At 49.0% G+C, this 27,347-nt stretch overlaps 1 protein-coding gene across 1 annotated transcript; it reads left to right on the top strand.

The window, feature by feature from the left end:
* The first annotated feature begins 8,911 nt into the window (after positions 1-8,911).
* LOC123345380 (C-type lectin domain family 2 member E-like) lies at positions 8,912-27,132 on the top strand. The gene is made up of 6 exons (XM_044982180.1): positions 8,912-8,954; positions 11,569-11,755; positions 17,469-17,567; positions 20,346-20,518; positions 22,154-22,260; positions 25,637-27,132. The coding sequence occupies exons 2-6, from the start codon at positions 11,677-11,679 to the stop codon at positions 25,764-25,766; spliced, it is 588 nt and encodes a 195-aa protein (XP_044838115.1). The 5' UTR covers positions 8,912-8,954; positions 11,569-11,676; the 3' UTR covers positions 25,767-27,132.
* The last annotated feature ends 215 nt before the right edge of the window (positions 27,133-27,347 follow it).

Consider the following 27,347-nt stretch of genomic DNA (forward strand, 5'->3'; position numbering starts at 1 on the left):
TAACATTCTGATCAGAGGCTCAGAGCCCTAGTTAGTTTAAAAATGACTCATGGATGTCCGTGTTGGGTCCCTTAGCTTCGAGATTAGCCACATAGGAGCTGGGTATTATTATTTATTATAATTATATGACCAAGGGAGTTGTTTTCTAACGTGATTTCTTTAAGTCTTTTTTATTTATTTTAAATAAATATTTTTTTAAATAAAAATTTTGTTTGTCGAGTCTTTTTAAAATAATGACAGGAAAATATAGTCCATTCAAATGGATAATGTATCCTGAATAAGAAACATCTCACAATGCAAACAGGAACAAATAGCAAGGAAAAGTCAATGGGACTGTCTCTCGCTGTGTGTCTGTGCAGCACCCGGCACAACGGGGCCCTGATCTCAGCTGGGGCAGGGACTGTCTCTCCCTGTGTGTCTGTGCAGCGCCCGGCACAACGGGGCCCTGATCTCAGCTGGGGCAGGGACTGTCTCTCCCTCTGTGTCTGTGTGTGGCATGATGGGCAGACACCTGATGTCCCTTCATGCCATGTCCCAGCACAGCCACTCCCTTCTCCCTCACTCTCTTCTGTGCTTTTTCTGCTGTGGTACTGTATATACTGAGAGCTACCCTTACTGGCCACTAGGTGGCACTGCTGCTCCTCTCAGTCCCATCTGAAGGGTACATGTAGGCCTAGTAGCTACATTGTGGGAAAAGGTCTGGTAAAACCCCAAGTGAACAAGTTGGAGGCCATCCAAAATTGGCCCTGACCACGTCGCAAGAAACAAGTCCAGGGGAGCTCTGACAGATGCACTACAGCAGCCTAAGGAGCTAGACAGGCAGACTGCTCAGGCACGGAAGGAGCTGCAGTTACCTGCACTGCTCTGTGTTTGCAGCTCGCACAGACTCTGTCTCAGATAAGCGAGGACGTCCTCTGGGCTGCTGCTGCTGCCTTCTGCGCTGTTCAATCTTCTCTGCCTGGAATCACTGTCCGCAGGGAACCAGACAACCGTGGCCACTGGGAACTGCAGGGGGGCGGTGCCTGCGGATGGTCAACGTCAGCAAAATGTCTCTTAGCCCACAATAACGTTACCCTAGTGGCAGGGGCGGCTCTAAGAATTTGGCCGCCCCAAGCAGGGCAGCGCGCTGCAGGGGGCGCGCTGCCAGGCGCCGGTCCCGCGACTCCACGGGACCTCTTGCAGCTGGTCCACGGCTCCGGTGGAGCTTCCGCAGGCATGACTGCGGAAGGTCCACCGGACCCGCCTGCCGCCCTGCCGGGAAAATGCCACCCCACGCGCACGCTTGGCGCGCTGGGGTCTAGAGCTGGCCCTGCCTAGTGGACCTCAGGTTGCCCACCACTGAGTTAAAACCTTTACCCCGAGCCAGTCAGTGCAAAGTTTTGTGATGAGGCTCTGGTGCCATCTTGTGGCTGGACTTATCTAGTTTTTTTTTTTTTAAATAATGCAGGTTACCTGCATTTATTGAACAGTGTTGATAAGTGCAAAGTAACACACATTAGAAAAAATCAGTCCCAATTATACATACAAAATGATGGGTCTAAATAGCTGTTGCCACTCAAGCAAGCGATCTTGGAGTCATCTTGGATAGTTCTCTGAAAACATCCGTTCAATGTGCAGCGACAGTCAAATAAACTAACAGAATATTAGGAACCATTAGGAAAGAGATTAGATAATAAGATAGAAAATATCATAAATAGCACTAAGTAAATCTGTGATACGCCCATGCCTTGAATACGGCGTGCAGTTCTGGTCACCTCAACTCCAAAAAGATAAATTCAAATTGCAAAAGGTGCAGAGAATGGTGAAAAAAATGATTAGGAGAATGGAACAGCTTCCGTTTGAGGAGAAATAAAAAAGACTGGGACTGTTCAACATAGAAAATAGACAGCTAAGGTGGGAATATGAGAAAGGTCTGTAAAATCATGACTGGTGTGGAAAAAGTGAATAGGGAAGTGTTATTTACCCCTTCACATAACACAAGAACCAGGGGTAACCTGATTAAATGAATAGGCAGCAGGTTTAAAACAGACAAAAGGGAGTATTTCTGCACATGACGCACAGTCAACCTGTGGAACTCCTTGCCAGGGGATGTTGTGAAGGCCAAAAGTGTAATGGGGGTTCAAAAAAGAATTAGATAAGTGCATGGAGGATAGGTCCAGCAATGGCTATTAGCCAAGATGATCAGGGATGCAGCCCCATGCTCCAAATATCCAATTGCCGCAAGCTGGGAATGAGTGACAGGATGGCTCACTTGATGATTACCTGTTCTGTTCATTCCCTCTGGGACGGACACCTGGCATTGGTCCCTGTCTGAAGACAGGATATGGGGCTAGATGGACCTTTGGTCTGACCCACTGTGGCTGGTCTCATGCTGTGACTTTCAGTCAGATGCTTTTCTTCTTCAAAATAAAATCCTCTTCTTTTTTATTTTTACTGAATCAAATATATGGATCTGAGCACTGGGCACAGGATGGGCTGGGTTAATCTCAGGGGGAAAGTGTGTGTGTGAAATTCCTACTGCTGCGTGTAATTGCACAGGAACAGATGGGTCTCTGTCACCCTGCGTCTGTTACTTTCTCTCTTTCCCCCCAGGGGTAGCACTGACACTTCAATTTGATCCTCCGGGCTCCCCTGCTGTCCCTTGGTGCCCTGACGGCTGGGTCGGGTACCTAGGGAAATGTTACCATTTCTCAGAGGCTGAAGGAAACTGGACCTTGAGCCAGAGCAACTGCTCCTCCTTCGGCGCCTCCCTGGCTGGGATCGACACCCTGCCTGAAAAGGTGAGACGCCTCCAGACGACAAAATGGGCCTGGAGCAGGGACCTGAACTTGGGTCTCTTCCCAGGTGAGTGACCCAACCACCAGGCTAGAGAGTCCGTCTCACTTGCTCTCGGCTCCGGCGACTGTTCAAGTGTCCTATGCGATGTGGAACAGCTTCAGCAGGAGAGAGGAAGGAGGATCCACCCTGAAATAACGTCTTCCTTTTCCTGTTCTAAAACGGCTTCCTCTGTGTGACAGCCGGTCCATGGGACAGAGTTTGCACTCAGAGCCTCCACCTGGGGGAAAGGGACCCGACATTAATGGTCCTGAAGACACTTCATGGTTCAACACTTTCCATGCAGCGGGTTCAGGCACTTGACTGAGTCAGGTGATCTGGCTTCAATTCCCAGCTGTGACGCACATTCTGGGAAAAGTCATGGCAATCTGCCGTGCCTCAGTTTCCCTACCTGTCATATAGAGATAACAGCTCATCTGTTATTCCATTTATGATCCACTGTAACCAAGACCGAGCCTCTTATTCCCCATACCTAGCCTCTTATTCCACAGTTATTCTCCTCTCACTGCAGCAGTCCCTGCTTCTGGTCCTATCGGCTGGGGTCTCTTCAAAAGATGATCTTCCTTCTCCTTTCTCACATGCGATGTTGCACAGTGAAATAGCTGACAATGTTGACATTTAAAGTATCATAATTAGTATATAAATTCTGTGGCCTGCGATGTGCAGGATGCCAGACTAGACGATCATGATGGTCCCTTCTGGCCTGAGACTCATAGACTGTAAGTCAGCATCTGTTAAAGTGGATGGGGCAGTTCACGTATCAGGGCTGTTGTTTCAGGCTCACGTGCAGCTGGTCGGGAATTTGTCAACAAAATTGTTTTTGTCAGAAAATGCCGATTCATCAAAACGTCTCATGGAAGCGTATCAGTTCCAGCAAAGTTTGCTCAGGTTCAGGGGTGGTTATGGCATTTCCTCTGGGATGTGGGGGAGCCAGGCTCACGTCCCTGCTATAGCAAAGGATCTTATCTTTGTTCTGCTGCAGAATTAAAACAAAGGTCGAGACCGCTACATTTTTCACAAACGGGAATTCCTGTTGTCCGTCCAGCCCTAAAAATAAGCAGCTTTGAAAATCAGAGCCTGTGGGAATTGAATGCCCAAATCCCATTGATTTTGATTCAGTTTGGGTGTCCAAATCTCTTAGGCAGCACTGAAAATCTCAACCTTCAAGTGCAAATATCCCTTTCTGAACAGGAACAGGGAATGGCTGGTCACAGGGTGAAAGCAAAGCCTGTCTGACACACATCAGAATAATGGCGCTCTGCACTTCTGCTCTGCACTCATTCTCTCCCTGCCACATGCTCATGAAGCACATCTGTACCTTGGATCCTCCCTGGTGACAGGCGGGTGGTGGTTTTCTCCTGGCGTCGGAGGTTTAATACCGTGTAACCTTCTTCATCCTCCATCTTCCAGGCTTGCCCAGAAACCGATGAGAAGAGAAGAAACAAATGACACTCCACAGACTCACCCTGTCCGACTGAGGGCTCAAGGTTGCAGAGGAAGCGCTGGCCCCATCTCAAGCTGTCAAACCACAGGAGCTGCTCAGATGCAAGAGGCCGACCAACCTGCTCGCGAGCTGCAGGGCCTGGCACTGTGAAAGGGCAAGAGGATGGGAGCGTGGGTCAGAACATAACGCTAAGTGGGGGGGCACGTAAAGGGAGCAATCACAGGGCAAAGCTGGACCCGATGCCCTGAAATAAGTCACAGGGAAGCTGCAGGCTGCAGGCCGGACCGAGAGCAGCCAAGCAGTGGTTTCCCCAGGAATTGAAATTAGGGGGGGTGTTCGAATTTACAGGGGGGGTGTCAGGACCAATGAGATATATAAAAAAGATATGAATAAAGTAAATGTTTTGTTAGGATTATGCAAATTTAACATAAGAATAATGCAAGTTACACCAAAACACATAACAGGTCTAGATTTCTAAAAAAATATACATTTTTTAAAAAAAGTATTTAATTTAAATTGACTTTTGAAAAGTAAGCCATCATGGGGTAAGAGGAAAGTCCTCTCATGGATCAGTAACTGCTTAAAAGATGGGAAATAAAGGGTAGGAATAAATTATCAGTTTTCAGAATGGAGAGAGATAAATAGTGGTATCCCTGAGGGGTCGGTACTGGGACCAGTGCTGTTCAACATATTCATAAACGATCTGGAAAAATGGGTAAACAGTGAGGTGACAAAATTTGCAGATGATACAAAACTATTCAAGATAGTTAAGTCCCAGGCAGACTGCGAAGAATTACAAAGGGATCTCATAAAACTGGGTGACTGGGCAACAAAAATGGCAGATGAAATTTAATGTTGATAAATGCAAAGTAACGCACATTGGAAAGCAATCTCAACTATACATACAAAATGATGGCATCTGAATTAGCTGCTAACACTCAAGGAAGAGATCTTGGAGTCATTGTGGATAGTTCTCTGAAAACATCCACTCAATTTGCAGCAGCAGTCAGTGATTCCCAACATTCTGTTTGCTTTTTTAAAAAGAACAGGAGGACTTGTGGCACCTTAGAGACTAACAAATTTATTTGAGCATAAGCTTTCGTGGGCTACAGTCCACTTCATCGGATGTAGCCCACGAAAGCTTATGTTCTTTTTGCAGATACAGACTAACACGGCTGCTACTGTGAAACCTTTGCTTTTTAAAGAAAGGGATAGATAATAAGACAGAAAATATCATATTGCCTCTATATAAATCCATGGCACATGTACACCTTGAATACTGTGTGCAGATCTGGTTACCCCATCCCAAAAAAGACATACTGGAAATGCAAAAAGTACAGAGATGGGCAACTAAAATGATGAGGGGTATGAAACAGGAGGAGAGATTAAAGTGACTGGGAATTTTCAGCTTAGAAAAGAGACGACTAAGGGGGGATATGCTAAAGGTCTATAAAATCTTGACTGATGTGAAGAAAGTGAAGAAAGTAAATGTTTTGTTAAGATAATGCAAATTTAACATAAGGAAAATGCAAGTTACACCAAAACACACAACAGATCTAGATTTCTAAAAAAATAATTTAAAAAAAATGTATTTAATTTAAATTGACTTTTGAAAAGTAAGCGATCATGGGGTAAGAGGGAAGATCCTCTTATGGATCAGTAACTGGTTAAAAGATGGGAAACAAAGGGTAGGAATAAATTATCAGTTTTCAGAATGGAGAGAGATAAATAGTGGTATCCTTGAGGGGTCAGTACTGGGACCAGTCCTATTCAACATATTCATCTGGAAAAATGGGTAAACAGTGAGGTGGCAAAATTTGCAGATGATACAAAACTATTCAAGATAGTTAAGTCCCAGGCAGACTGTGAAGAGCTACAAAGGGATCTCAGAAAACTGGGTGACTGGGCAACAAAATGGCAGATGAAATTCAATGTTGATAAATGCAAAGTAACGCACATTGGAAAGCAATCTCAACTATACATACAAAATGATGGCATCTGAATTAGCTGTTAACACTCAAGGAAGAGATCTTGGAGTCATTGTGGATAGTTCTCTGAAAACATCCACTCCATTTGCAGCAACAGTCACAAAAGCAAACAATGTTGGGAATCATTAAGAAAGGGATAGATAATAAGACAGAAAACATCATATTGCCTCTATATAAATCCATGGTACGTGCACACCTTGAATAGTGTGTGTAGATCTGGTCACCCATCCTAAAAAATATATATTGGAATTGGAAAAGGTACAGAGATGGGCACCTAAAATGATGAGGGGTATGAAACAGGAGGAGCGATTAAAGTGACTGGGAATTTTCAGCTTAGAAAAGAGATGACTAATGGGGATATGATAGAGGTCTACAAAATCTTGACTGGTGCGAAGAAAGTGAATAAGGAAATTTTATTTAATCCTTCAAATAACACAAGAACTAGCAGTCACCCAATGAAATTAATAGGCAGCAGATTTTAAAAAAACAAAAGGAAGTATTTCTTCACGAAATATAAAGTCAACGCAGGGAACTCTTTGCCAGGGGATGCTGTGAAGACTAAAACTATAACAGGATTTTTAAAAGAACTAGATAAATTCCTGGAGAACAGGTCCATCTGTGGCTATTAGCCAGGATGAGAGGGATGCAACACCATGCTCTGAGTGTCCCTAGCCTGTTTGCCAAAAGCTGGGAATGGGCAACAGGGGATGGATCTCTTGATGATTCCCTGTTCTGTTCATTCCCTCGGAAGCACCTGGCCTTGACCACTGTTGTAAGACAGGGTACTGGGCTATATGGACCATGGGTCTGACCCAGTCTGACCATTCTTATGTAAAAATTAATTATAATAAAAATGTTTAGTACAGAAACTCCCCAACATAATGACCTCCCAAGATAGCAACAATGTGAGATAACAACCTTGGTAAATACTGCATTTTAAAAATCTTGGCCTACTGGGAAACATATTTATATAAGTTTCCATTCCCAGTCACAAATCTAGCATTCTGGAGCAAAGTCACTAAAATATAGTCCAACCATCAAATGTTTATTTAACATGCCCCTGACTTTTCCCTCCACCGCACTCCACTCACCGGTGTTGTCCTTGGTCAGTGGAGACTCAGAGTTCAGAGGTGCTTTCATGTGAGTACACCTTCCAGGTGGGGGACAAAAAGGCACAGGTTGCTCTGGCCACGGCTGTTGGTTGTGCCACCGTTCACTCCACCACTCTGTTGCCAATGGCCCTGCACAGTCACCTTCTGCTGTCACCTACCACTGTGACCTCTGCGAGTTGGTCTCTTGAGGTTCCACCAGCTCTCAGTGATTTCAGTGTGAGAACCTCGCTGCTAGTGCAGGCTGGGCCGTCTCTTCCACAGAAACACTGTACCCACAGGAACACTGTCCCCACAACAGGACTAAGCATTTAGACCTGATTGTCAGTGATTTCAGCTGCAGCGGTCACTTAACAGGACAAAAGACTCTCTATGGAGCCTAATCAGCTCTGTCTTTAAACAGTGGAGAGGGACAGGTCCCCACCCTCTCTCTTGATGCCTTCAAATCATCACAGACTAAGTACAGTTCTATTGCCCTTTACTCATACAATAAGAACAACATTTCATCCCCTCTTCCCCCCACATTCAAGTGGTTTGTAACCCAACCCCAGCCAAAATCTATCACTTGGACAACACAGCTCTGTTTGCTGGATACCTAGGTAGATTAGGTGTGAATGTAAATATAATCTGGCCCTGAAGCCTTAGCTGTCAGGGAGAACTCATTTAGACTTTGCTTACAAATCATCATTTGAAATTATTAGGTTGGCCAACATCACCGAAATGAATGCACTGACATCATAAAAAACAGCTGTATAAGGAAGCAAGGAAGCAAGTCTGTTCATACTTTCCAAATCTATTCTACTTTTTCAGATACACATATTTTATCATACACTGTATAAGCTTTTAAAGTGTGTATTAATGTTTCAGTTTAAATTCAGATTTCCAAACAGTCACTAAATTGGTATGTAACTAGCTCACAAAACTGGGGGGGGTGTTGGGAAAATTCAGGGGGGGGTGTAGGGAAATCACTGCAGCCAAGGCACTGGGGGGCCTAGGCACTGTCCGAACGCAGAACAAAACAACAGTCTCTGCCCCCAGGGCTTCCCGAGGTAAGTGTCAGTGAGATTCGGGTCTGTCCCGGGGCATCGCCCCCCCGCCGTGTGAACGCGTTTCCCAGCGGAGGGGCGCATACGGGCTCAGGCCGGGCTCTCACAGCCCAATCGCTGCAGCGGGAGCATCGCTCATAGCGCGGTGCCGCGCTGCAGGTGTCTGTGTCCAGCCACCGGGGCTCGGGGGAGCGGAGCGGGGCGGGAACAAAGGGCACTGGAGCCGCGCAGGGGGGTGCCCCGTCGCGCGCAGGAGTAACCTGGGGCCTGGCAGAGCTACAGGCGGGAGCGAAACTTCGGGGGGGACGTTCAGAAACTGTCCCCGCGGCTTCCTAGCACCACACCACGCCCGGGGAACTGGAGGCGCAGAGCGTATTTATTTCCCCGCCACCCCGCCCTCTGACGCTAATTGATGGAGAGCTAGCTCCGCCCCCACCACGTGCTTCCCGGTCCCCGCCGCTGAGAGCGGGTCCCGGGTCAGGCAGCAGCAGCAGCGTCTCCTTCCAGCTGTGTTGTGAGAGCCACGTGCCAGGTGAGAGCGCTGGGGCTGGGGCTTGGGGGGGGGTCCCAGGTTGTGGGGTCTGAGCCGTAACCGGGCTGCTTAGGCTGGGGGGAGGCGGCTGGGGCCAGGACCCCGCTGGGCTGTGGCCGGGTCCCATGGAGCCCGCAGACCAGCAGAGCTCCCGGGACACGGGGGATCCTCCTTCCTGCTGCTGCACCGGGGCCCCGCAGGGGGGGGGTGTTGGCGGGGGGGGGGCGATTTGGCCGAGATGCTGCGAGGGGGCCCAGTGTAGATCCAGACTGGAGAGCGGGTGGCGGGTGCGTTGGGGCTGGAACTGGAGCTGCCGCCCCCCTCCCCCGAAGTGGTTCCCATCCCAGACCCGGTTTGCTGTCTGGTTCAGTGGCTCTCGGCCCCCCTGGGCGGTGGGGTGGGGAGATCACGGGGCGCTCTCAGCACGGAGGCTGGGGTCCCTGTGCACTGAGGCGGGCTGCAGAGGTGCCGGGAGGGACGGTGTGGGGGATGGGAGAGCATGGACTTGGCACGTGCCTCCCCTTAGCGGGGCCCAGGAGGTGGTGAGGACCCACTGGTGAGTCATAGTGTGGATGCTCCGACGGATCCCCGGGTGAATCAAGTGTTGGGTGGGATGTGAATTGGTGAGACCATGAGTCATGACCTGGGGTCTCTGAGGAAACCACAAAGTGGTTTCAATAAAAAGTGACCCAGACAAGCTTTGACCCCCAAATCTATTGTCAGAACAGACAACAAGAGAATCTTCTCCTCCTCCCGCAGGAAAAGTCTGCCCCAGGCATAACAATGCTGTATAAACCCTCAACCAGCACATGGACACTGCTGGTCCAGACCCCCCTGTCCCCATCCCTGACCCTGTCCTGTTAATAGAGAACAAGTGTTGTGCTGGTCTGAGACCATCAGAAAGGGGGTCTATGAGGGGGAAGGGTGCAGAACATCACAAAAAGCAACATCCCCATAGCAGGATCCAGCCAACTTCTGGCTGTGAACCTCCTCCCAATTCTCCTCTCTAATAGGATAAGAAATATGACCGCACCCTCCAGCTCCAGACCCTGGCTCACGTTGGCCATATCCAGTTGTCTTATGTTTCAAGCACGTGTATGAGACTCCAAAGACGCTGTTTGTTCTATTGCATTCAGTGGCAGCTAGGGTGACCAGATGTCCCTATTTTATAGGGACAGTCCTGAAATTTGGGGCTTTTATAGGTGCCTATTACCCCCCACCCCCTGTCCTGATTTTTCCCACTTGATGTCTGGTCACCCTAGTGGCAACAAACTCGGGCTGGTGTCTTATTTAAAATTTAAAAAAAGTGGTGGGGATGTTTTTTTCTCCCAAACGAAACTTTACACTTGGAAATTTCCTGCTGGAAAGATTTGTAAAAATGACACTTTCCTACCCCAAAATCCTTCCCCCCCCCCCCCCCCGTTAATTTTGGACCATTTGGATCATTTTTTTGCTGGAAAACACAGTGATCAAAAAAATGTCAAGCCGTTCTACTGGAGTGGGTGTTTGGGCCAGCGGGCTGTGCATTGAGAGGAGTCAGGAGTGCAGCTGTCATCTCTGGGTTGTGTTTTCCTGGGGGAGCGCTCCTCGCCCTAAGGGAAGGGCCAATTCTGCAGGGCGGAGGGTTGTGCATTTTGAAAGCAGCTTTTGAGAAAGCCAGGAAGGAGTTAAGACAAGTCATTGTACGTGTTGCTTCTTTCCGGTTTATTTTCTGTCTTTCATTTTCTCCTATACGCCAGCACATTATCAAGGAGCAAAAGAGAAACGTGGCTGGATTGTTACTGCCCACAAAACGTTCTGTTTTTACGATCTGAAAACATATTGCAGCTGTGTAGAAGAACTTGATAGCTAAGAGTTAGTGAGTGGGAGGGGGGCATGAGATGGGAGGACTCATTAGCATTGTTGAAGGCAGTGTGTGTGTGGGAGGGGGCTGGGAATGCATGGTGGGGGGTTGTGTGTAGGGGGCTCCTGTGTTGAAGAGACTAGGGCTGTGCACAGGGCAGGGGTCTGAAGTGGGGAGCTTAGTCCAACTATGAAGAGGCATCAGTGCTTAAAGGCGCCTTTGCACACTGAGGCAGCATTGATGGGGAAACTGAGGAAGGAGCGCCAGGCGAGCCTGGTGGTTTGGGTCTGCCCCAAAGCTCCCCCCCACAGCCTTGCTTCCTTTCCCACCAGAAGTGTGTGTGTGTGTGTGTGTGTGTGTGTGCGTGCGCACGCAGGGGAGAAATGGCTGTGTGAGACCATAAGGAGAGGGAATATGAGGGGCTAGGGCAGGCCTAGTGGGGAGAAGGGCTGTGCCTGGGGACAGTGCTGGGGTACTATGCAAAGGGAGAACCTGCATCTGGGGAGCCCAGTCAGAGCCCCACTGTGGTCCTGCCTCAGTTTCCCCTGCCAGCGCATCTGAGGCCGCAGTGTCTTGGGGAGCAGTTTCAACCAAGCATGTGGCCTCAGAACCTTTTAAAGAGCAGGGAAAGTCAGGTCTAGTGATCTTCCAATGGGAACTTCCCATGCCCTGTGTCCCAGGTCAATAACAGTGATGACTCTGTGACCCATCTAGTGGCGATCCACAGAAACTGCCCTTTACATATTCCGGCTGTTCCCTCTTGCATTGCAGAACAGCCACGTCGGGAGCCAGGAATCTCTCCAGCCGACCAGGACTGAATCCCTGCGCTGGGTGTAGCGAGAAAGGTGCCCGCGTGTCTTGCCAAGACGAGAGAAAAGAATGGACCCCGCTGGGACGAAACCGTGGTTGGAGGTTAATCCTGAGATCCCTGGAAGCCCCAAGAGCAGAGCGCAGCCAGGTAACTTAAGCCCCCTTCTGAGCACTTAAATGGGGTGTGTAGTGTCATCGTTTGTAAAGCCAGAAGGGACCACTGTGATCACCTGCTCACTCTCTCACTCTCACTCTCTCTCTCTCTCTCTCACACACACACACACACACACACACACACCCACACCCACCCCTGCACAGCACAGGCCATTGAATCTCGCCCCCTGCATCCAGCCCACACCAGCTGGGGAGAAGCTAGCAGCTCTTGTAAAAAACACGTGCAAACCTCTGGCTCTGTACAGATGGGCTCTGCCAATACCAAAGAGCGAGTGTAGGAGGAGTCTCACCTTTCAGTGCCTGTGACTGTAACACCTGTGGGGGTGGGGGAAATTGCTGGAGCATCTGCTTTGCCTTAAACACGTCTCTGGAAAATGCTGGCTAAGGACCTGTGGAGAGACTGAAACTGTTCTCTCAGCCCCAGATGGCCGGGTACCCTGGGTTTATTCCCCCTGGGTAAGCAGTTTGCCTGGATGCCAGGCCATCCAGCTTGCCCCAATCAGGAGGTTGTTCAGGAGTGTGTGTGTACATGTGGGGTTAGGGGCACGGGGAGAGCAGGGGCCCTGGTGTCAGATGTGAGACCTCGCACACATGCCTCCGCCCGCCCCATTGCAAGCCTTAAGAAGCTGGTCTGCCTCCAGCAAGCTACAGCTACATGCTTAGATGCTCATCAAACCCTCTTTTATCCCTCTTGACCTGAGCGACTCACCAAAAATGTGGTGTCTTGCAGTTACGAGGAGAAACAGACAGTGGGGTCTGGTCCCCTTTCTTAGAGCCTGGCTTATTTACAAAGTCCAAAGTCGTGTTACCCCAAACACAGGAGGAGTCAAATGATGGGAGACAATTTCCTTGCTCATAGTTCCCAGCCTCTTTCAGCCAGCACTGTGCCCAAAAGCACAGTCTCAAGGTTTCTTCTCAGGGTCCCACTGCCAGTGCTTCTGTGTCTGGCTTTCTGGCTGCCTGCTCCCTCCGCTTCTCTGGTGTTTTTTCTTCTCTGTCTTGTGCACATGTACACACACGCATACATCTATTCACAAACAATACCCAGGCAAGCCCCTCTCCTACATAGCACAAACTCCTGAGTAGCCCACATGTGCCTCTGTGTTGGGATAGGGGTGTGGTAGTTTCATAAAGGAGCTTAGCTATAAGAAATAATTATTGTAAAGGAAGGGTGGTGGTTACACCCAGCAGCTTCAACAAGAACACAACAACCACCTACAACGTGATAAAGTCTCTGGGGGGTCTGCTGAGCCTACTAAGGCTGCTTGTTGGTGATGGTTGTCACAGGACAAGCCAGACCAGGGTTGCCAAGGTGGTAGAAGAAGCCAGTCCCCAGGTGTCTGTCAGAGGCAGGTATGCCCCACCCAGGATGGGGTCACATGCAGTGTTTGGGGGTTGAGCCCCTGTACCCGTTACCGTTGTTGTCAGTCCTGTTCCGGTGGCAGGTCACTCTGTAGTACGATGTCTCCAGGGTCAGCCTTGGTTTTTCCTTGATGCTTTTCAATGAGACTTATTGCACTTGGAGGCAACATCTGTCACTCCCTGATATGTGGGACGTTGCAGTGGAAAATGCCTCTGTCACCTAGTCCAGTCTCCCCTCTCTATACAGCACTCCAGGGAACCTGCTCAGGTTTGTGGAGGGGTGTGTGCTGCAGGGATAGGGCTGCGTTATTTTTTTCTGTTGGGGATTTTGTACTGCACCCAGAGCCGCGGTCCCTGATTTTTAGGATCTATGGTGTAAATTAAGAAAACAGGATGCTTTCACTGAGAGTAGGTCAGGAAATTGTCAGTTACGCTGTTTTTTTTATCCTAAAATGACTGAAACAGTCACCATATTCCCCACTTCACTAGCTCAAAGCTTGCACGAGTCATGTTCTCCAGTGGCACACAGACAGTTATGTAAGCAGGGGAGGAGGAGACTAAGGTGTCTTTTTTAGGGCTGGGCTGCATGGGAAACATACAGGGTATAACTTCCCAGGTGGACATTCTTATTGTGCAGTAAGTGGCTTTTTTGGTTTAGCTTGAACCTCTTCCAAAGCAGTATTAGCTGACCTAAAGGCCACTCGTCTACTGGAATAAGAGTCTCCCTATGGGAGGCTGAACTGGTATCACTGTTGGTTTAAACTCCCACCTTGGCTTATACTGGGATCACTTTCCCATATAGACAAACCTTTATACTCCAGGGGATGGTGACCGGTGGTCTGAAGCTTGTGGCTGTCTCCTTGGGTAGGAAGAGCTGGAAAAAGCTGGATCAGAGGAGACTTCCGGGTGTCAGACAAAATCTACCCTCTGCTCTCCTAGTTGGCTTTAGCCAAGAGGCTTTAGCCGAGCAGGCAAAGACCAGAACCACCTAACGGATGATCTGAAGCACCAGGAAGGGGCCTGATGCTCATTAGAACTGGAATTTGGGAAGGAAATAAAAGGAACCTAAGAAAATTTCCCAGGGAGGTTGTGGAATTTCTGTCATTGGAGGTTTTTAAGAGCAGGTCAGACAAACACCTGTCAGAGATGATCTAGATAATACTTAGTCCTGCCATGAGGGCAGGAGACTGGACTAGATGACCTCTCGAGGTCCCTTCCAGTTCTGTGATTCGGTGAAAAGAGTCTGACACCGCAAACCACCAAGAAGCAAAGCCCAGCACCGCCCCTCTGGGCCCTTTGTGACACCCAGTCACTGGACTTGGCAGAGTTTTCCAGGCTCCTTTAGCCCAAACTGTCTTAACTCGAAAACTCAACCATCTTGGGGAGCCTGAAATATGTCAACAGACTTTCAGTTTTCCCAGCATGCTTAGCAGGACTTGGGCTAAGTGACTTCAAGCCTCTGCCCCAAATTCCAAGCTACCAGCCCATGCTCCAGAGGCCTCCAATCCATTGGGATCTTTTCACTCTCTCCTAGAGGCAGGAGCCACTGAAACAGAGGCTGTTCATGGTGATAGTCCCCAGCTCTGACAGCACTTCTCATCAGGAGATCTCGCAGCACTTTACCAAGGGAAGCCGGTCTCGCTCTCCCCGTATTAGAGAGGGAAACTGAGCCCCAGAGAGGGGACGTGACTTGCCCAAAGTCAGGCAGCAGCGGAGCTGAGAACAGAACCCAGGCCCCAGTGTCCCAGGGCAGTGAGCTGACTGAAGCAGGTTGCCCCTAGTGAAGCACGGGGGATGGGCGGGTGCGGGCCGCTGCCCCCAGCCTAAGGGGAGGAGCCGCTGAACCCAGGCTTTCAGCTAGTCACTGGGGGACAACAAATGAAAAAACAGGGATGGGAGTGAGGGTCACAGATTCAGAATCAGGGATTCCGAGGGGGACCCCGAGAAAAGAACCCAGGACAGAGCCCGTCGCTCCTCACTGGTGTCCTGGGAGCCAGCGGACACGACGCAGAGGAACTCTGCCCAGAGATGTGACATCAGGAGGGAGCAGGTTGCACATGGGATGACATGCTGAGATTTTAAAGGCCTGCCAGAGAGCTAGATTTCCTCCATTGTGCCCCCTCCCTACAATTCCCTTCTCCATTCCCCTCCCACTCTGACCGCTTTTTTCCTGCTCCCCTCCCCCGATTCCATGCTGTCCTCTGCAGACCCCTCCAGCAGAGCAAACATCTGTGTGCACCTTAGCAGGGCTGCAGAAGTGAGGGTGCAGGGGCTGGAAAGGGGCTCTAGTGGGGGGCAGCCAAGGAGGGAGGTACCCTGAATTTCACCATCTGGCAGATGAAGCCAAAATCGACCTTTCACCATCTCACTGTCTAGTTGGAATCTGGGGGATTTAATTTTTTTTTTGAAGTTTCTAACTCGTGACAGTCGCCAACAAAAACTAACTTGAATGATTTGAATAGTAGTTTAAGAGGGGAGAGGAGGGGAGTTTATTACCTGCTCGCTGATTGCAAATGTACTGTAAGTGCCCTTTTCTGATTTACCTTAATCAGTGTTTGGGTTTTTTAATTGTGTTTCTTTAAGTGATTCATTTGCTAAATCAAAACAGGACACTACTCTTAACATCTAAACTAGGATTGTCACTGCCCAGATTTTCCAGAGAACCAACACAACACGATGGGTGAACTGAAAGCCACGTGGGTGCAAGTGTGTGTCAATCAGTCCCCGACTCTGCTAATGCCTAAGCCCCTCTTTAAGGGACTGTCCGTACTGCAGCCAGGGGCGGGTGTTTGCAGACCTGAGCCAGTTTTGATTTAGTGAGTGGCACTAAAAATAGCAGTGGGGCAGTGGCCCAGCTTTCAGCATGGGCTGTGTGTGCCCCTCTGACCCCCACCTATGTACCTGCCTTCCTAGCTTGTACCAAAGCCTGCACTGACACTGCTTCGCTGCCAGTTTTTGCTCACTAGATCCAGACTAGCTCCAGCATGTCGACCCGAGCTGCAGTCACACCTGCCGACTGCAGTGTAGACGTCACCTGGTCCCCTCCACGTCAAGCTCCGGCTGACGCTGGGGGATGGTGAACGAGCAGCGGGAGGGATAGAGGGCAGGTAGGATACAGCGGCGGGTGGGGGAAGTGGTCATCAGCCAGAGGATGAGCTGTGGTTAGGACGGGAAGGGGTCAGCTGTGGGTGGGAGAGATGCAGGGGAGGGCAGGAGGGCAGAAAGCAGCAGCGGGGTAGGGCAGGATGCCAGCGGCAAGCGGGGAGGGTGTACGGGAGGGGAAGGGGCCAGCAATGGGTGGGGTGGGGATGATGGAGCCGCAGTGGTGGGGAGTGGACTGTGGCTATGGGGGAAGCAGGGAGCCTGCAGTGCTCAGTGGAGAGGGTTTCAGACCGTGAGAAGGAAGGGGATGTGGTAAGAACAGTAGCGGTGCGGTGTGTAGTAAATCCGCCGTTGTGTATGGAAAATGGGGGAAGCCAGAGTTTGCCTTATGAAGACTGAACAGCATCGATGCCGGCTGCTTCCTTTTGGGGTTAAGTCTTTTCCTTCCAGTGCTCTCTAAACCTGTGAGCGATGCAGACTGGAAACCCCTGAGCAGCGTGACTGGTGCGTAAAGTGATCACAGGATGCCACACGGTCCCCGGGGCCGATGCCCACGCCCTACAGGAGTGTTGGAGCAGTTCCTCGCTTGCGACTCAATATTTGTAGCATCTCGGTCCCTGTGTCGATGTCGGTGCAGGTGGCTGTTAGCTGGGCTCTGGGGCTGTGTGACACTCGGACAACCTGGGAAAGTGGGGAAGAGCTGAGAATACAGCAGCTAAGTTGCTCAGGTTTCAGCTTCAGCCCCAGGTGGCAGGGCTCAGGGCCTCAGCCCTGCACAGCGGCGATTCGGCTTTCGGCCCTGGGTCCAAACCTGCTTGCCAGGGATGAGAACCGCTGATCTAGGCTCTGGGCATGGCATAGAGATATCCCTGACTGTAGCTGTACGCTGCAGGGCATAATCTGTGAAGTCTGAATGGCTGAGAACTAAAAAATTGGGCAGTAACAGGCCGGGAATGTCAGTGGTGAATGAACCTGGTGCTATTCCAAACAAAGAGCTTTCGGCCATATTAGTAGCTACTTCCATTGCTTCCCAGTGACTCTGCAGACATTGTAGGCTCCAGAGTGACACAGACAGACCGACACTCCTGAGGTCCTATTCCATAGATAGATAACGGCAGCCATTCAGCACAATGCTCCTTGCACCAACGCAGCTCAGACCCTGGTGCAGCTACTGACTCTGGGTACCCCACTCTCAGGAGAATTAAGGGCTTTTACTCTTTCAGGTAATGGCCGTAGCTTCAGGCTCAGGAAACGTGCTGCGTGTACAGTCGCAGCGAGCGTTGTACTTGTCCTTCTGGTTGTTGCTGTTGTTGCTCTGGCAGGTGAGTGGCTAATCCCAGTGTCCGTGTGTTCCATTTACATCGAGCTGGCCACGCCGCTCAGGGCTGTGAAAAATTCCATGCGCGGAGCACCACACTTAGGTCAACCCAATCCCCGGTGTAGACACAGCTGGATCGACAGAAGGGTCCTTCCATCGACCTAGCTACCTCCTGTCGGAGAAGTGGATTAACTACCGCGATGGGGAAAACCCTTCTGTTGATGTAGGAAGTTTCTACGCTCCGGCACTTCTGGGGCAGGGCTGCAGCAGCGCAGCAGTGCCATTGTCGTGCAGACATACCCAGAGTCACAGGCTGTCTCCTCTCAGGCATCAGCCGTGGGGACCAGGAACGCATCTTCAGACTCTCCCTCCTGCTCCCCTCTGGAGCCTTGTTTGTGATGACAAAACTGGCCCTTTAAACTATCTTCCTGGGTAAGCACGTATCCTTGTAACGAAAGGGAGAAACGTCAGTTCCTGAGATAATACAAACAGGAAAGGAATTTCTCCTCCAAAGAGTGTACAGTCTCGGGGATGTCTGCCCTACGGAGACTACACTGGCACAGCTGTGTCACTCTGGCTATGCCGGCATAACACCCTACTATAGACCCAGCCTACGCGGACAAAGATTTTTCCCATCGGTGTTGGAACACCACCTCTCTGAGCAATGGTACCCACATCAACACCAGCCTTCTTTCATCAGCATAGCTGTGTCAACACTAGAGGTTATGTCGGTTTGACTATGTCACTCGGGGGTGCGTGTGTGTGTGTGGTTTTTTTCACACCCCGACCGAGGTAGCTATGTCAACCTAACTTTTAAGCGTAGACCAACTCTCAATAGACTAAACAAACTGAGACCATGGGCAAAATAAAGAGAAACAATGAATAAAGTGGCCTTCCGGAGACTGTTGGGTGGAGGTGGCCAAAGCTCTTACAAGTTTTAACGCATACGGAAATGTGGCTCTGTAGATATTACTAAACATTGTAAAACCACATCATAATAGTTAGTTACTTTAGTTATACAGAGGAGCTGTATTTCTGGTAACCCCAAGCATGGGATAAACCATGGGTCATGCCCCAAAAATCATGAGATCGGCTTAGAAATTGTGACTTTAAAAAATAAATTTGGGTTTCAACATCTGCATTGCAGTTTATAGCCCTGCAGGCCGAGCTCCGTGAGCCCAAGTCAGCTGACATGGGCCAGCCGCAGGGGTTTTATTGCAGTGTAGATGTACCCTAAACTGCAGCTCCCAGAGTGTCTACACTGCACTGACAAGGAACAGCCACGACTAAAGGCCTGTTACATTGATTCCGAGTTTGACCTGCACTCTAGAACAGGGGTCGGCAATCTTTCAGAAGCGGTGTGCTGAATTCATTTATTCACTCTAATTTAAGTTTTTGCGTGCCAGTCATACATTTTAATGTTTTTAGAAGGTTTCTTTCTATAAGTCTATAATATATAACTAAACTATTGTTGTATGTAAAGTAAATAAGGGCTTTTAAAATGTTTAAGAAGCTTCATTTGAAATTAAATTAAAATGCAGAGCCCCCCGGACCAGTGGCCAGGCCCCGGGCAGTGTGAGTGCCACTGAAAATCAGCTCACGTGCCGTCTTCGGCACCCGTGCCATAGGTTGCCTACCCCGGCTCTAGAATCTCCCCTGTACTTACAGTGACACCTAGTGGCTGGTTAGAGTAATCCTAGGAGTGAATGTACTGGAGGTAACTCCCAAAGCTGATTTCGGTATAGAAAGCTGCTAGGTGTGTGTCCCATTTCTAGCTTGCAGGCTCAGTGGGCCAGGCTCAGCTTTTCTGCTTAACAGCAGGTGTTTGACTGTCATGTGGGATTTTGGTTTCTAGCTGCCGTATCCACCAGATCTCCTTTCCCACCTCTCCACTCTCAGGGGAGTGGCCAGTTTTTTCAGGACTCTGGACCCCAGATGAATTCATCACACAAGCCTGCCTCGTTCTTTGCACACTGAATGAGGCAGGGGTCCTGTGGAAAAACATAACAGTGACCACATAAAGACAGTATCATAACTAGGGCCCTGCCAAATGCACGGTTGTGAAAAACACGTCACGGACTGTGAAATCTGGTCTCCCCTGTGAAAGCTGGTCTTTTGTGTACTTTTACTCTGTGCTATAAAAGTACCTTATACTATACGGTAAAAGTATACAGAAGTACACAGCGTTTCTCAGACTGGGGGTCCTGACCCAAATGGAGATTGCAAGCCTATTGTAGTGTGTGGGGGGGGGAGTGTCACAAAATTGCCACCCTTACTTCTGTGCTGCTACTGATGGCAGCGCTGCCCTCAGAGCTGGGCACCGGGCACCAGCCGCTGCACTCGGGCCACCCAGCTCCGAAAGCAGTGCAGAAGTGAGGGTGGCAATATCATAACCTCCCTACAATAGCCTTGTGATCCCCCTTTGGGTCAGGGCCCCCCAGTGTGTGAAACGCTGAGTCTTAAGGGCTTTACGTGTTTATATTTTGCTATTTTAAAATATATTTGTTTTTTGCAACCCCGTGAAATGTAAGATTTAAATACCTGAAACTGTGAAATTCAAGATTTTTAAAATGCTGTGACCGTGAAATGTAGGGAAATGAGCTGTGAATTTGGTAGGTCCCTAATCATAACTGATACACATAAAAAGGGAGGATCAGGGAAACCAGGGTTAAGGTTGCACTTTGGAGCCTTTCCTCATTTTCATCTGGTGGGTGTTTGCATCTGGGGGAGCGGCGGAGGGAAAGGTTGATCTGTTGCCCTTATGTCGCTCTCTCAATTTCAGTGCTGGTACTTAAAGCACAGCCCCAGTTCATGGCCTGGTGCCCAGACGGCTGGATCGGATACCAAGGGAAATGCTACTATTTCTCCGAGACGGAAGAGAACTGGAACAACAGCCAGAGACGCTGCTCTGCGCTCGGTGCTTCCCTGGCTAGGATTGACAGCGAGCAGGACCTGGTGAGAAAAAAACAGACCCTGGGGGTGATGGGCTATGCTGGAGTTATGGTCAAGGTCTTCAAGGCGCTCCATGGCCTGGGCCCAGGGTGCCTAAAAGAGCCGAAAGCTCCAGGATGAAGACCTTAGTTGACATCTCTGCTCCTCTGGCACCATTTAAGGGCAAAACTTCTCAGTGAGGGAGATGGAGCTTCCTTGGTGGCTGGTCCTAGCTTGGGGAATGGACTCCCCCAGGAACTAAAGACCGTCCAGAACCCCACCACCTTCTGCTCCGAGAGCGAGGTGCTCTTCTTTGAGCTGTCTTCTGTGATATCAGTGTAACCCACTGGTGAGCGTGTCACTGGTTACACTCTGTGCTCGTCCACAGAGGAGCTGTGCTGACTGGAGAGGGTTGCTTCGTTAGCTCCAGCTGGCATGACTTGGGCTTTTTTGTTATGGAGGTTCCCAGTCTGTCAGCCAAGATGGCCGCCTTCACATAAACATGTAGCATGTGCACTTCAAATAACAAAACCCTACCAAAACAAACCGCTCCACTACACACACAATTCTCCCCCTTGGGAGAGAGAACAAATTACATGTAACCTGTTAATCGTGTCGCTTAATTCATGAGTGGAAGATGCTCAACTACAAGGGGGATGGGGTAAGACGCCACCTAGGATAGTGTAGACACACGGGATGATTCATATCATTAAAATTGCCTAAGCCAGTGGTCTCAAAACTGTGGGGTGTGGCATCCCCTACAGAGGTGTAGAAGAATGTTCTGGGGGGGGGGCATATTGTGGGGCCCGGGCCATCCCCCATAGGGGGCGGGGAGGAAGCCCCAGCCACAGCTCCGCCCTGGCCCCAGCCACAGCTCCGCCCTCAGCATAGCTCTGCCTCTAGCTCCAGCTCCTCCTCCATCCCCAGCTCCGCCTTCAGCTCAAGCTCTTCTTCTGACCAATTCCGTTACTGGTAAGTGCGGACACCACAGGAAACGTTTGGGCACCACTGAACTAAGCATTTCCATTTTTCAGTTGCTTATAACTGCGCTGCGGATTTTCTTTTTGTGTTTTTTGGGGGGGACGGGGGACGCTTGTCTGAACTTTACTCTCTCAAGGGGAGCCTTTTTCCTGAAAGTTTCAGCAATTTCACGTGATTATTTCTCTCGTGGTAGCACCTACGAACTCCAGCCCAGAATTTTTCAGTGAATTTACAAGTCACCAAAAACTTGCCCAGCTCTAACTGGGAATAAGTCAAAGCACCCAAGTGCCACCTTAACTCTGGTTTTCCTTCTCCTTCCCTTTGGTGTGGCTCAGTTATGCGCCAATCTTTAGTTATGTGGCCCCCTGCTGTGTTTTCCCACGGGACCCCTGCCTCATTCAGCGCCCAAAGAATGGGGCATGGTTGTGTGACGAATTCCTCTGGGGTCCTCAGCTTCTTGCCACGTTCACTGCACTGGTTGTACCCGGCGCCGTGACTGAGGCGGGGCTGAAGGAGCTTGAGGTTAAGGCGCTAAAGTGGAACCCAGGGGCTCTTGTTTCCGTTCCACACTTTGCTTTAACTAACTCGGAACATTTCTGTATAACGTGACTCTGTGCTGCCCGGAGCCCTGTGAGCAGCACACGTGGAATCAAACTCCTTCCTTTTTCTCTGTTACAGGCTTTCATGATGCAATACAAAGGCGTCTCCGAGCACTGGATCGGCCTCTGGAGAGAGCAGATGGGGCAGCCCTGGAAATGGGTGAATGGCTCTGATCTGAACATCCCGTGAGTCTTTTTTTCTATTTGGTTAGATTCTGAACACTAGGTTGTGGGGGCTGAATTCAGGCAGAGTCAATGTTCACCAAGTAAACCCTAAAATAATGACGGGGAGTGAGGGAAATCTGGATTCTCTCTGGGATTTGGGGCTGTCAAGGTTCCTTCCCCACTCTGAACTCTGGGGTACAGATGTGGGGATCCGCATGAAAGCCCCCCTAAGCTTATTTCAACCAGCTTAGGTTAAAAACTTTCCCAACGCACAAACTCCACCTTGAACAGAATGCTGCCACCACCGGTGATTTAATCAAACGTTCAGGGAGGGCCACCTGGAGCCCTACCTTCCCCAAATACCCCCTCCAAGTGCCTACACCCCCTTTCTTGGGGAGGCTTGAGAATAATATCCTCTCCAATTAGTACACGTGAACACAGACCCAAACCCTTGGATCTTAAGAACAATGAAAAATCAATCAGGTTCTTAAAAGAAGAACTTTAATTAAAGAAAAGATAAAAAAAATCACCTCTGTGAAGTCAGGATGGTAAGTACTTTACAGAATAACAAAAGACTCAAGAACACAGAGGATTTCCTCCCTAGGCAAAACCTTAAAGTTACAAAAAACAGGGCTAAACCTCCCTCTTAGCACAAGGAAAAATTCGCAAACTAAAACAAAGGTAATGTAACTCATTTCTTTTCTGCTGTTACTTACTATTTCTGCAAGACTATGTGCTAGTTCAGATATATTTTCCCCTGCCCTGTTTCCTGGCTGGCTCCAACAGACACAGACACAGACCCAAAACCTTCCCCCACAGATTTGAAAGTATCGTCTCCCCTTATTGGTCCGGTGTCATCCAGGTTATCTGAGCTTCTTAACCCTTTACAGGGTAAAGAGGGATTTTATGCTACCCTTAGCTGTATGTTTATGACAGGGGCTCACTCCCACTGCTGAGACATGGATCAACAGTGGAGCAAGGGGTTCTGCACTGTTAGGGGGATGGTAACACTAGGGTTGTTGAGAACTTTTCATTGAAACTGGTTTTGGTGGAAAATTGGGGTTTTGATCAAACCTTTTCACAAAATGTCTTTTCATGGAAGATATTTGATTTTTTTTTCCATTGGAAAAATGAATGGCCAAAAACTGAGATTTCAGCTGAAAATACTGCCCTGATACCTCATGGGAGTTTTAGTTTCATTTCCTTGTATCCCAATCGCCCCTTTATGGGCTGGACTCCTCAACTGGACTACATCTCCCATGGTGCACTGTGGCCAAGGGATTACATCCCCTTTGCCAAGAGAGGTCAGGGGGCACCATTGGAGATGTAGTCTAGACATGGAGCTCAGCTTATAGAGAAGAATGGGAGTTTATCAGCACTACATCTCCCACAATGCACTGCCTACCCTTGACCAATAGTGAGACCATGGTGCACCCTGGGAGATGTAGTCTGACCAGGGAGCTGGTCTATAGAAGAGAAGGGGAGCACAAGGCACCTGAACTACAGCTCCCATGAGGCACCATGGCAGCGTTTCCAAATTGAAAAGTTAGGCTGTGATTTTTTTTTTAATTATTTTTTTTTTTTTGTCAACTTCTCTGGGCCAAGTCCATCATGAGCTCCCACCTCAGCTCCTCCCACTCAGACTCCAGTCCTGGGGCGCTGCAGGCCAGTTGCTTTGGAGAGTCTGGAGGGAGTTGGAGGCTGGAGGAAAGGGGTGATACCCGGTCCAAGGCTGTACGTTTGACACCCCTGTCTTGGACTGAGACATCAAAAACAGGGAGCAGGGTTTGTATGTGCGTCAGGATGACTGAACACACTAGTGGCCACCTGTCTCCACAGACGGCGGAGTCCTTTGAGATTCAAGGGAAAGCAAAAGGCACCACAGTGTGTCAGTTCCACCACAGCTAACAGACCTCACGGTTTGAGTTATTTACATGGCAGCAACCGTCAGTACGAAAGGGGCTGCAGAGAAACCCTCCTGAGTGGAGACTGACTCCCCTGCTCACTGCCACCTTCAGGAATTGGGTTCCTCAGTGCAGCCCGGCTAGGCCAGGTCCTACATGAGCCTGTCACGTACCCAGGAGCACAGGAAGGCCCAGGCTGGTTCTGACTCAAGGTCCATCTAGCCCCATCTCCTGTCTCTGCCAGTGGCCGGCGCCAGCTGCTCCAGAGGAAGGTGTAAGAACTAGAGCTGTCGGAATGAGCGATATTGTCGTTCACTGGCTGAACTGAAAATTGGGAGCAGAAGAACCTGGATCAGCCAGAAATGAAACATTTTCAGTTTTCTCGACAAAACAAGGAATTGAACAGCTTTTTCATTTTGGGTCAAATGAAATGTTTCATTCAACCTGAAACAAAATATTTCATTTCAATTTCAGGCAGTTTTAAACTGCTTTTTTTTTTTTTTAATTATTAAAAGTGAGGGAAATTTGGAAAAACATGCACAAAGCCGATGGAGGTGTCAACCTCCCATCTTATAGCCCACTGGTTAGGGCACTTCAGCCTGGGTCTCCTGTATTTGAAATCAAGTCCTCTCCATGCCTGGTTCAGAGTAGGGACTTGAACCCCATCTTCCCCATCCAAGTTAAGTGCTCTAATGACTGGGCTATCAGGCCTACAGCCAGCTCCTTCTCCAGTGTTGTGAAGGGCACCCAAACTGCCATGTCAATCTAGCCAGAAAAAATATTTGAGGGAGATGTCAACCCAAAAATTGAGTGTTTTGGTGAATAAACGTCATCTGAAAAACTTCATCTAGTAAGAACATCCCTCCCTGCAATAGTAGATGTGGGCTAATTTGCGCGCGCACGCGCACACACACACACACACACACACATATATATATATATATATATATATATATATATGTTAGGTAAAAAGCAAGTCCTACTCACCTCTCCAGCACCCGAGTTTGTGCGGAGTTGGTATGGGGCTCACAAGTCTGTCAGAGACCAGACAACAATTCGTTGATCAACGGGCTCACACCATCCTTAGCTTAAAAAAAGCTTCGGAGTAAGTGTGGCAAGTTTATTAGGGGTGAGCATCAATATTTATACACAGAAGTAAACAAAGTGATTAACAGATCATAATGGTCATGCATAATCAAACAAGATTCTACAGGATAAAACAGGTTAAAATGTAAATTAGAAAAGACAAAGGGGAAGATGGCTACTTATTGGGAGGGGGGGGTTTCATGAGTTGTTCGCAGGTCAGAGCTTTGATTAAAAGTTTCAGACAGAGACATCAAGTCTGAGTTAAGTTTCAGTTCATCAAAAGTTCAGACTCAACATATATATTAGGGAGAGATCCAGTCTGGAGGTGTCAGACACATTCTCCCACTGGCAGTTACAGGAAAGGCCCATCGACTGGCTGACAATGGCTTTGTTCTCTCTCATTGCAGGCTTCTAATAAGGGGAGGAGGTAACTGCGTGTACCTGAATAACAACAGCATTAACTCTTCAAGCTGCAGAGCTGGGAGAAATTGGGTCTGCAGCAAACCCAATGCGTATACAGTCAGAAAAGTGCTTTAAAAACCTTGACAAAGAGAAACTGCCTCTTGCACAACTTGTCTACAGCCCAGTTTATAAACAAGGGCTGAAGAATAAAATAGCAACATTTCCAGTGGATGCTGGATTATTAGGTTAATCAAACTGAAAAACAACAGGAGGAAACTTCAGCAGGATCTGGCCACATGAGAGGAATGGGCCACCCACCGACAAATGAAATACAGTGTGACAAATACAGATAGGGTCCAGCAGAGGAAGAATTAGGCATTACTCATCCATCTTCCTAAGTCCAAATGCAATTGCAACAGCTCAGGAGAAAGAGCCGGGGTGAACTGCTGATCCCACTGAAATCTATGCGCATTTTCCCATTCAGTTCAAGGAGCGTCAATTCCAGGGTGTCATTGTAGATCTCCCAGTGCAGACCTCGGCTGAGTGTGCAGCAACTGACAACAAAGCAAACAAGATGTTGGGGTATATTAGGAACACACTAGGTGATGATACAGAAAATGCTCTGATGTCATATGAACCAAAGGGACACCTGATGCAGAACACCGTGTGCAGTACGGGTCACCTGTCTCCAAAAGGACGCTGCAGAGCTAGAGGAGGTTCAGAGACTGGTAAGAAGAATGATGGGAGGCCAGGTGGGACTTTTATGGGTTGAGATTGGAGCTGTTCTTGTCGGAGAATAAGGGGACGTGAACAAGGGGAGAAAAACAAAGACTGGGATGGGGAAGATGGATTGGGGTGCTGCTATTCAATCCATGTCTTCATACAACAACAATGGGAACACTTAACAAAATTGAAAATCAGCAAATTTGAAAGTGATCAAAGGACCTATGTTTTTGCACAACACACAATTAGCCTGTGGAACTCACTGCTACAAGATGTCGTTGAAGCCAAGAGCTTGGCGGGATTTGTTTTTTAAAGGACTGGGGCATTAGATACTGTTGTTCATACAAAAGAGGAAATGAACAGGAGTTTGGGAAGGGATCCAAACCTCCTCTCTTCGGGGCATGAACCACCATCTAAGTAATGAAGATCAGGAGGAAACTTCTCCATTTGGTTGGTTATTCCATCACTGTCCACTAGGGGGTCTCTTGACCTGTGTTCTGAAGCCGCTGGTGTGGGCCAGAAATGCACTACTACACCTCCTGAATTCGTCTTGCAGTTACTATGTAAATTGCCTCTACCCCAGTGACCTCGCCCTTTAATAACCCATGGCTCTTCCTGAGCCAAAGACGAGTCCTGCAGCTTTTAGAAATGAATTCTTGTTAGTTTTGCTTCCTGGGGCAGGACACACCCACACACCCACCCCGGGCTGTGTGGATTTTTGCCAAGCAGTGCAGCTGGATAGCAGCAGATGTTCAGGATATCCTGAACCAACCTTCCAGCCCTGGGATTCCTTTTCAGTGGAGCAATTTCCCTGCTGGAGCTGTCCAATGCTTGGGAAGCATTTAAGAGGGTGCTCCTAGGCTCCATGGTAGATTATGCAACGTGGAATTGCTTCATTTGATCTCATTTAGCTTGTTTATTATTAGGATGACAGATCTAAATAGCTGATAAGTCAGCTGCCTTCTCTCCTGCCTTCTCCAAAATGGGGTGCGG

The sequence above is a fragment of the Mauremys mutica genome, chromosome 12 (assembly GCF_020497125.1).
Source record: "Mauremys mutica isolate MM-2020 ecotype Southern chromosome 12, ASM2049712v1, whole genome shotgun sequence".
NCBI lineage: Eukaryota > Metazoa > Chordata > Testudines > Geoemydidae > Mauremys > Mauremys mutica.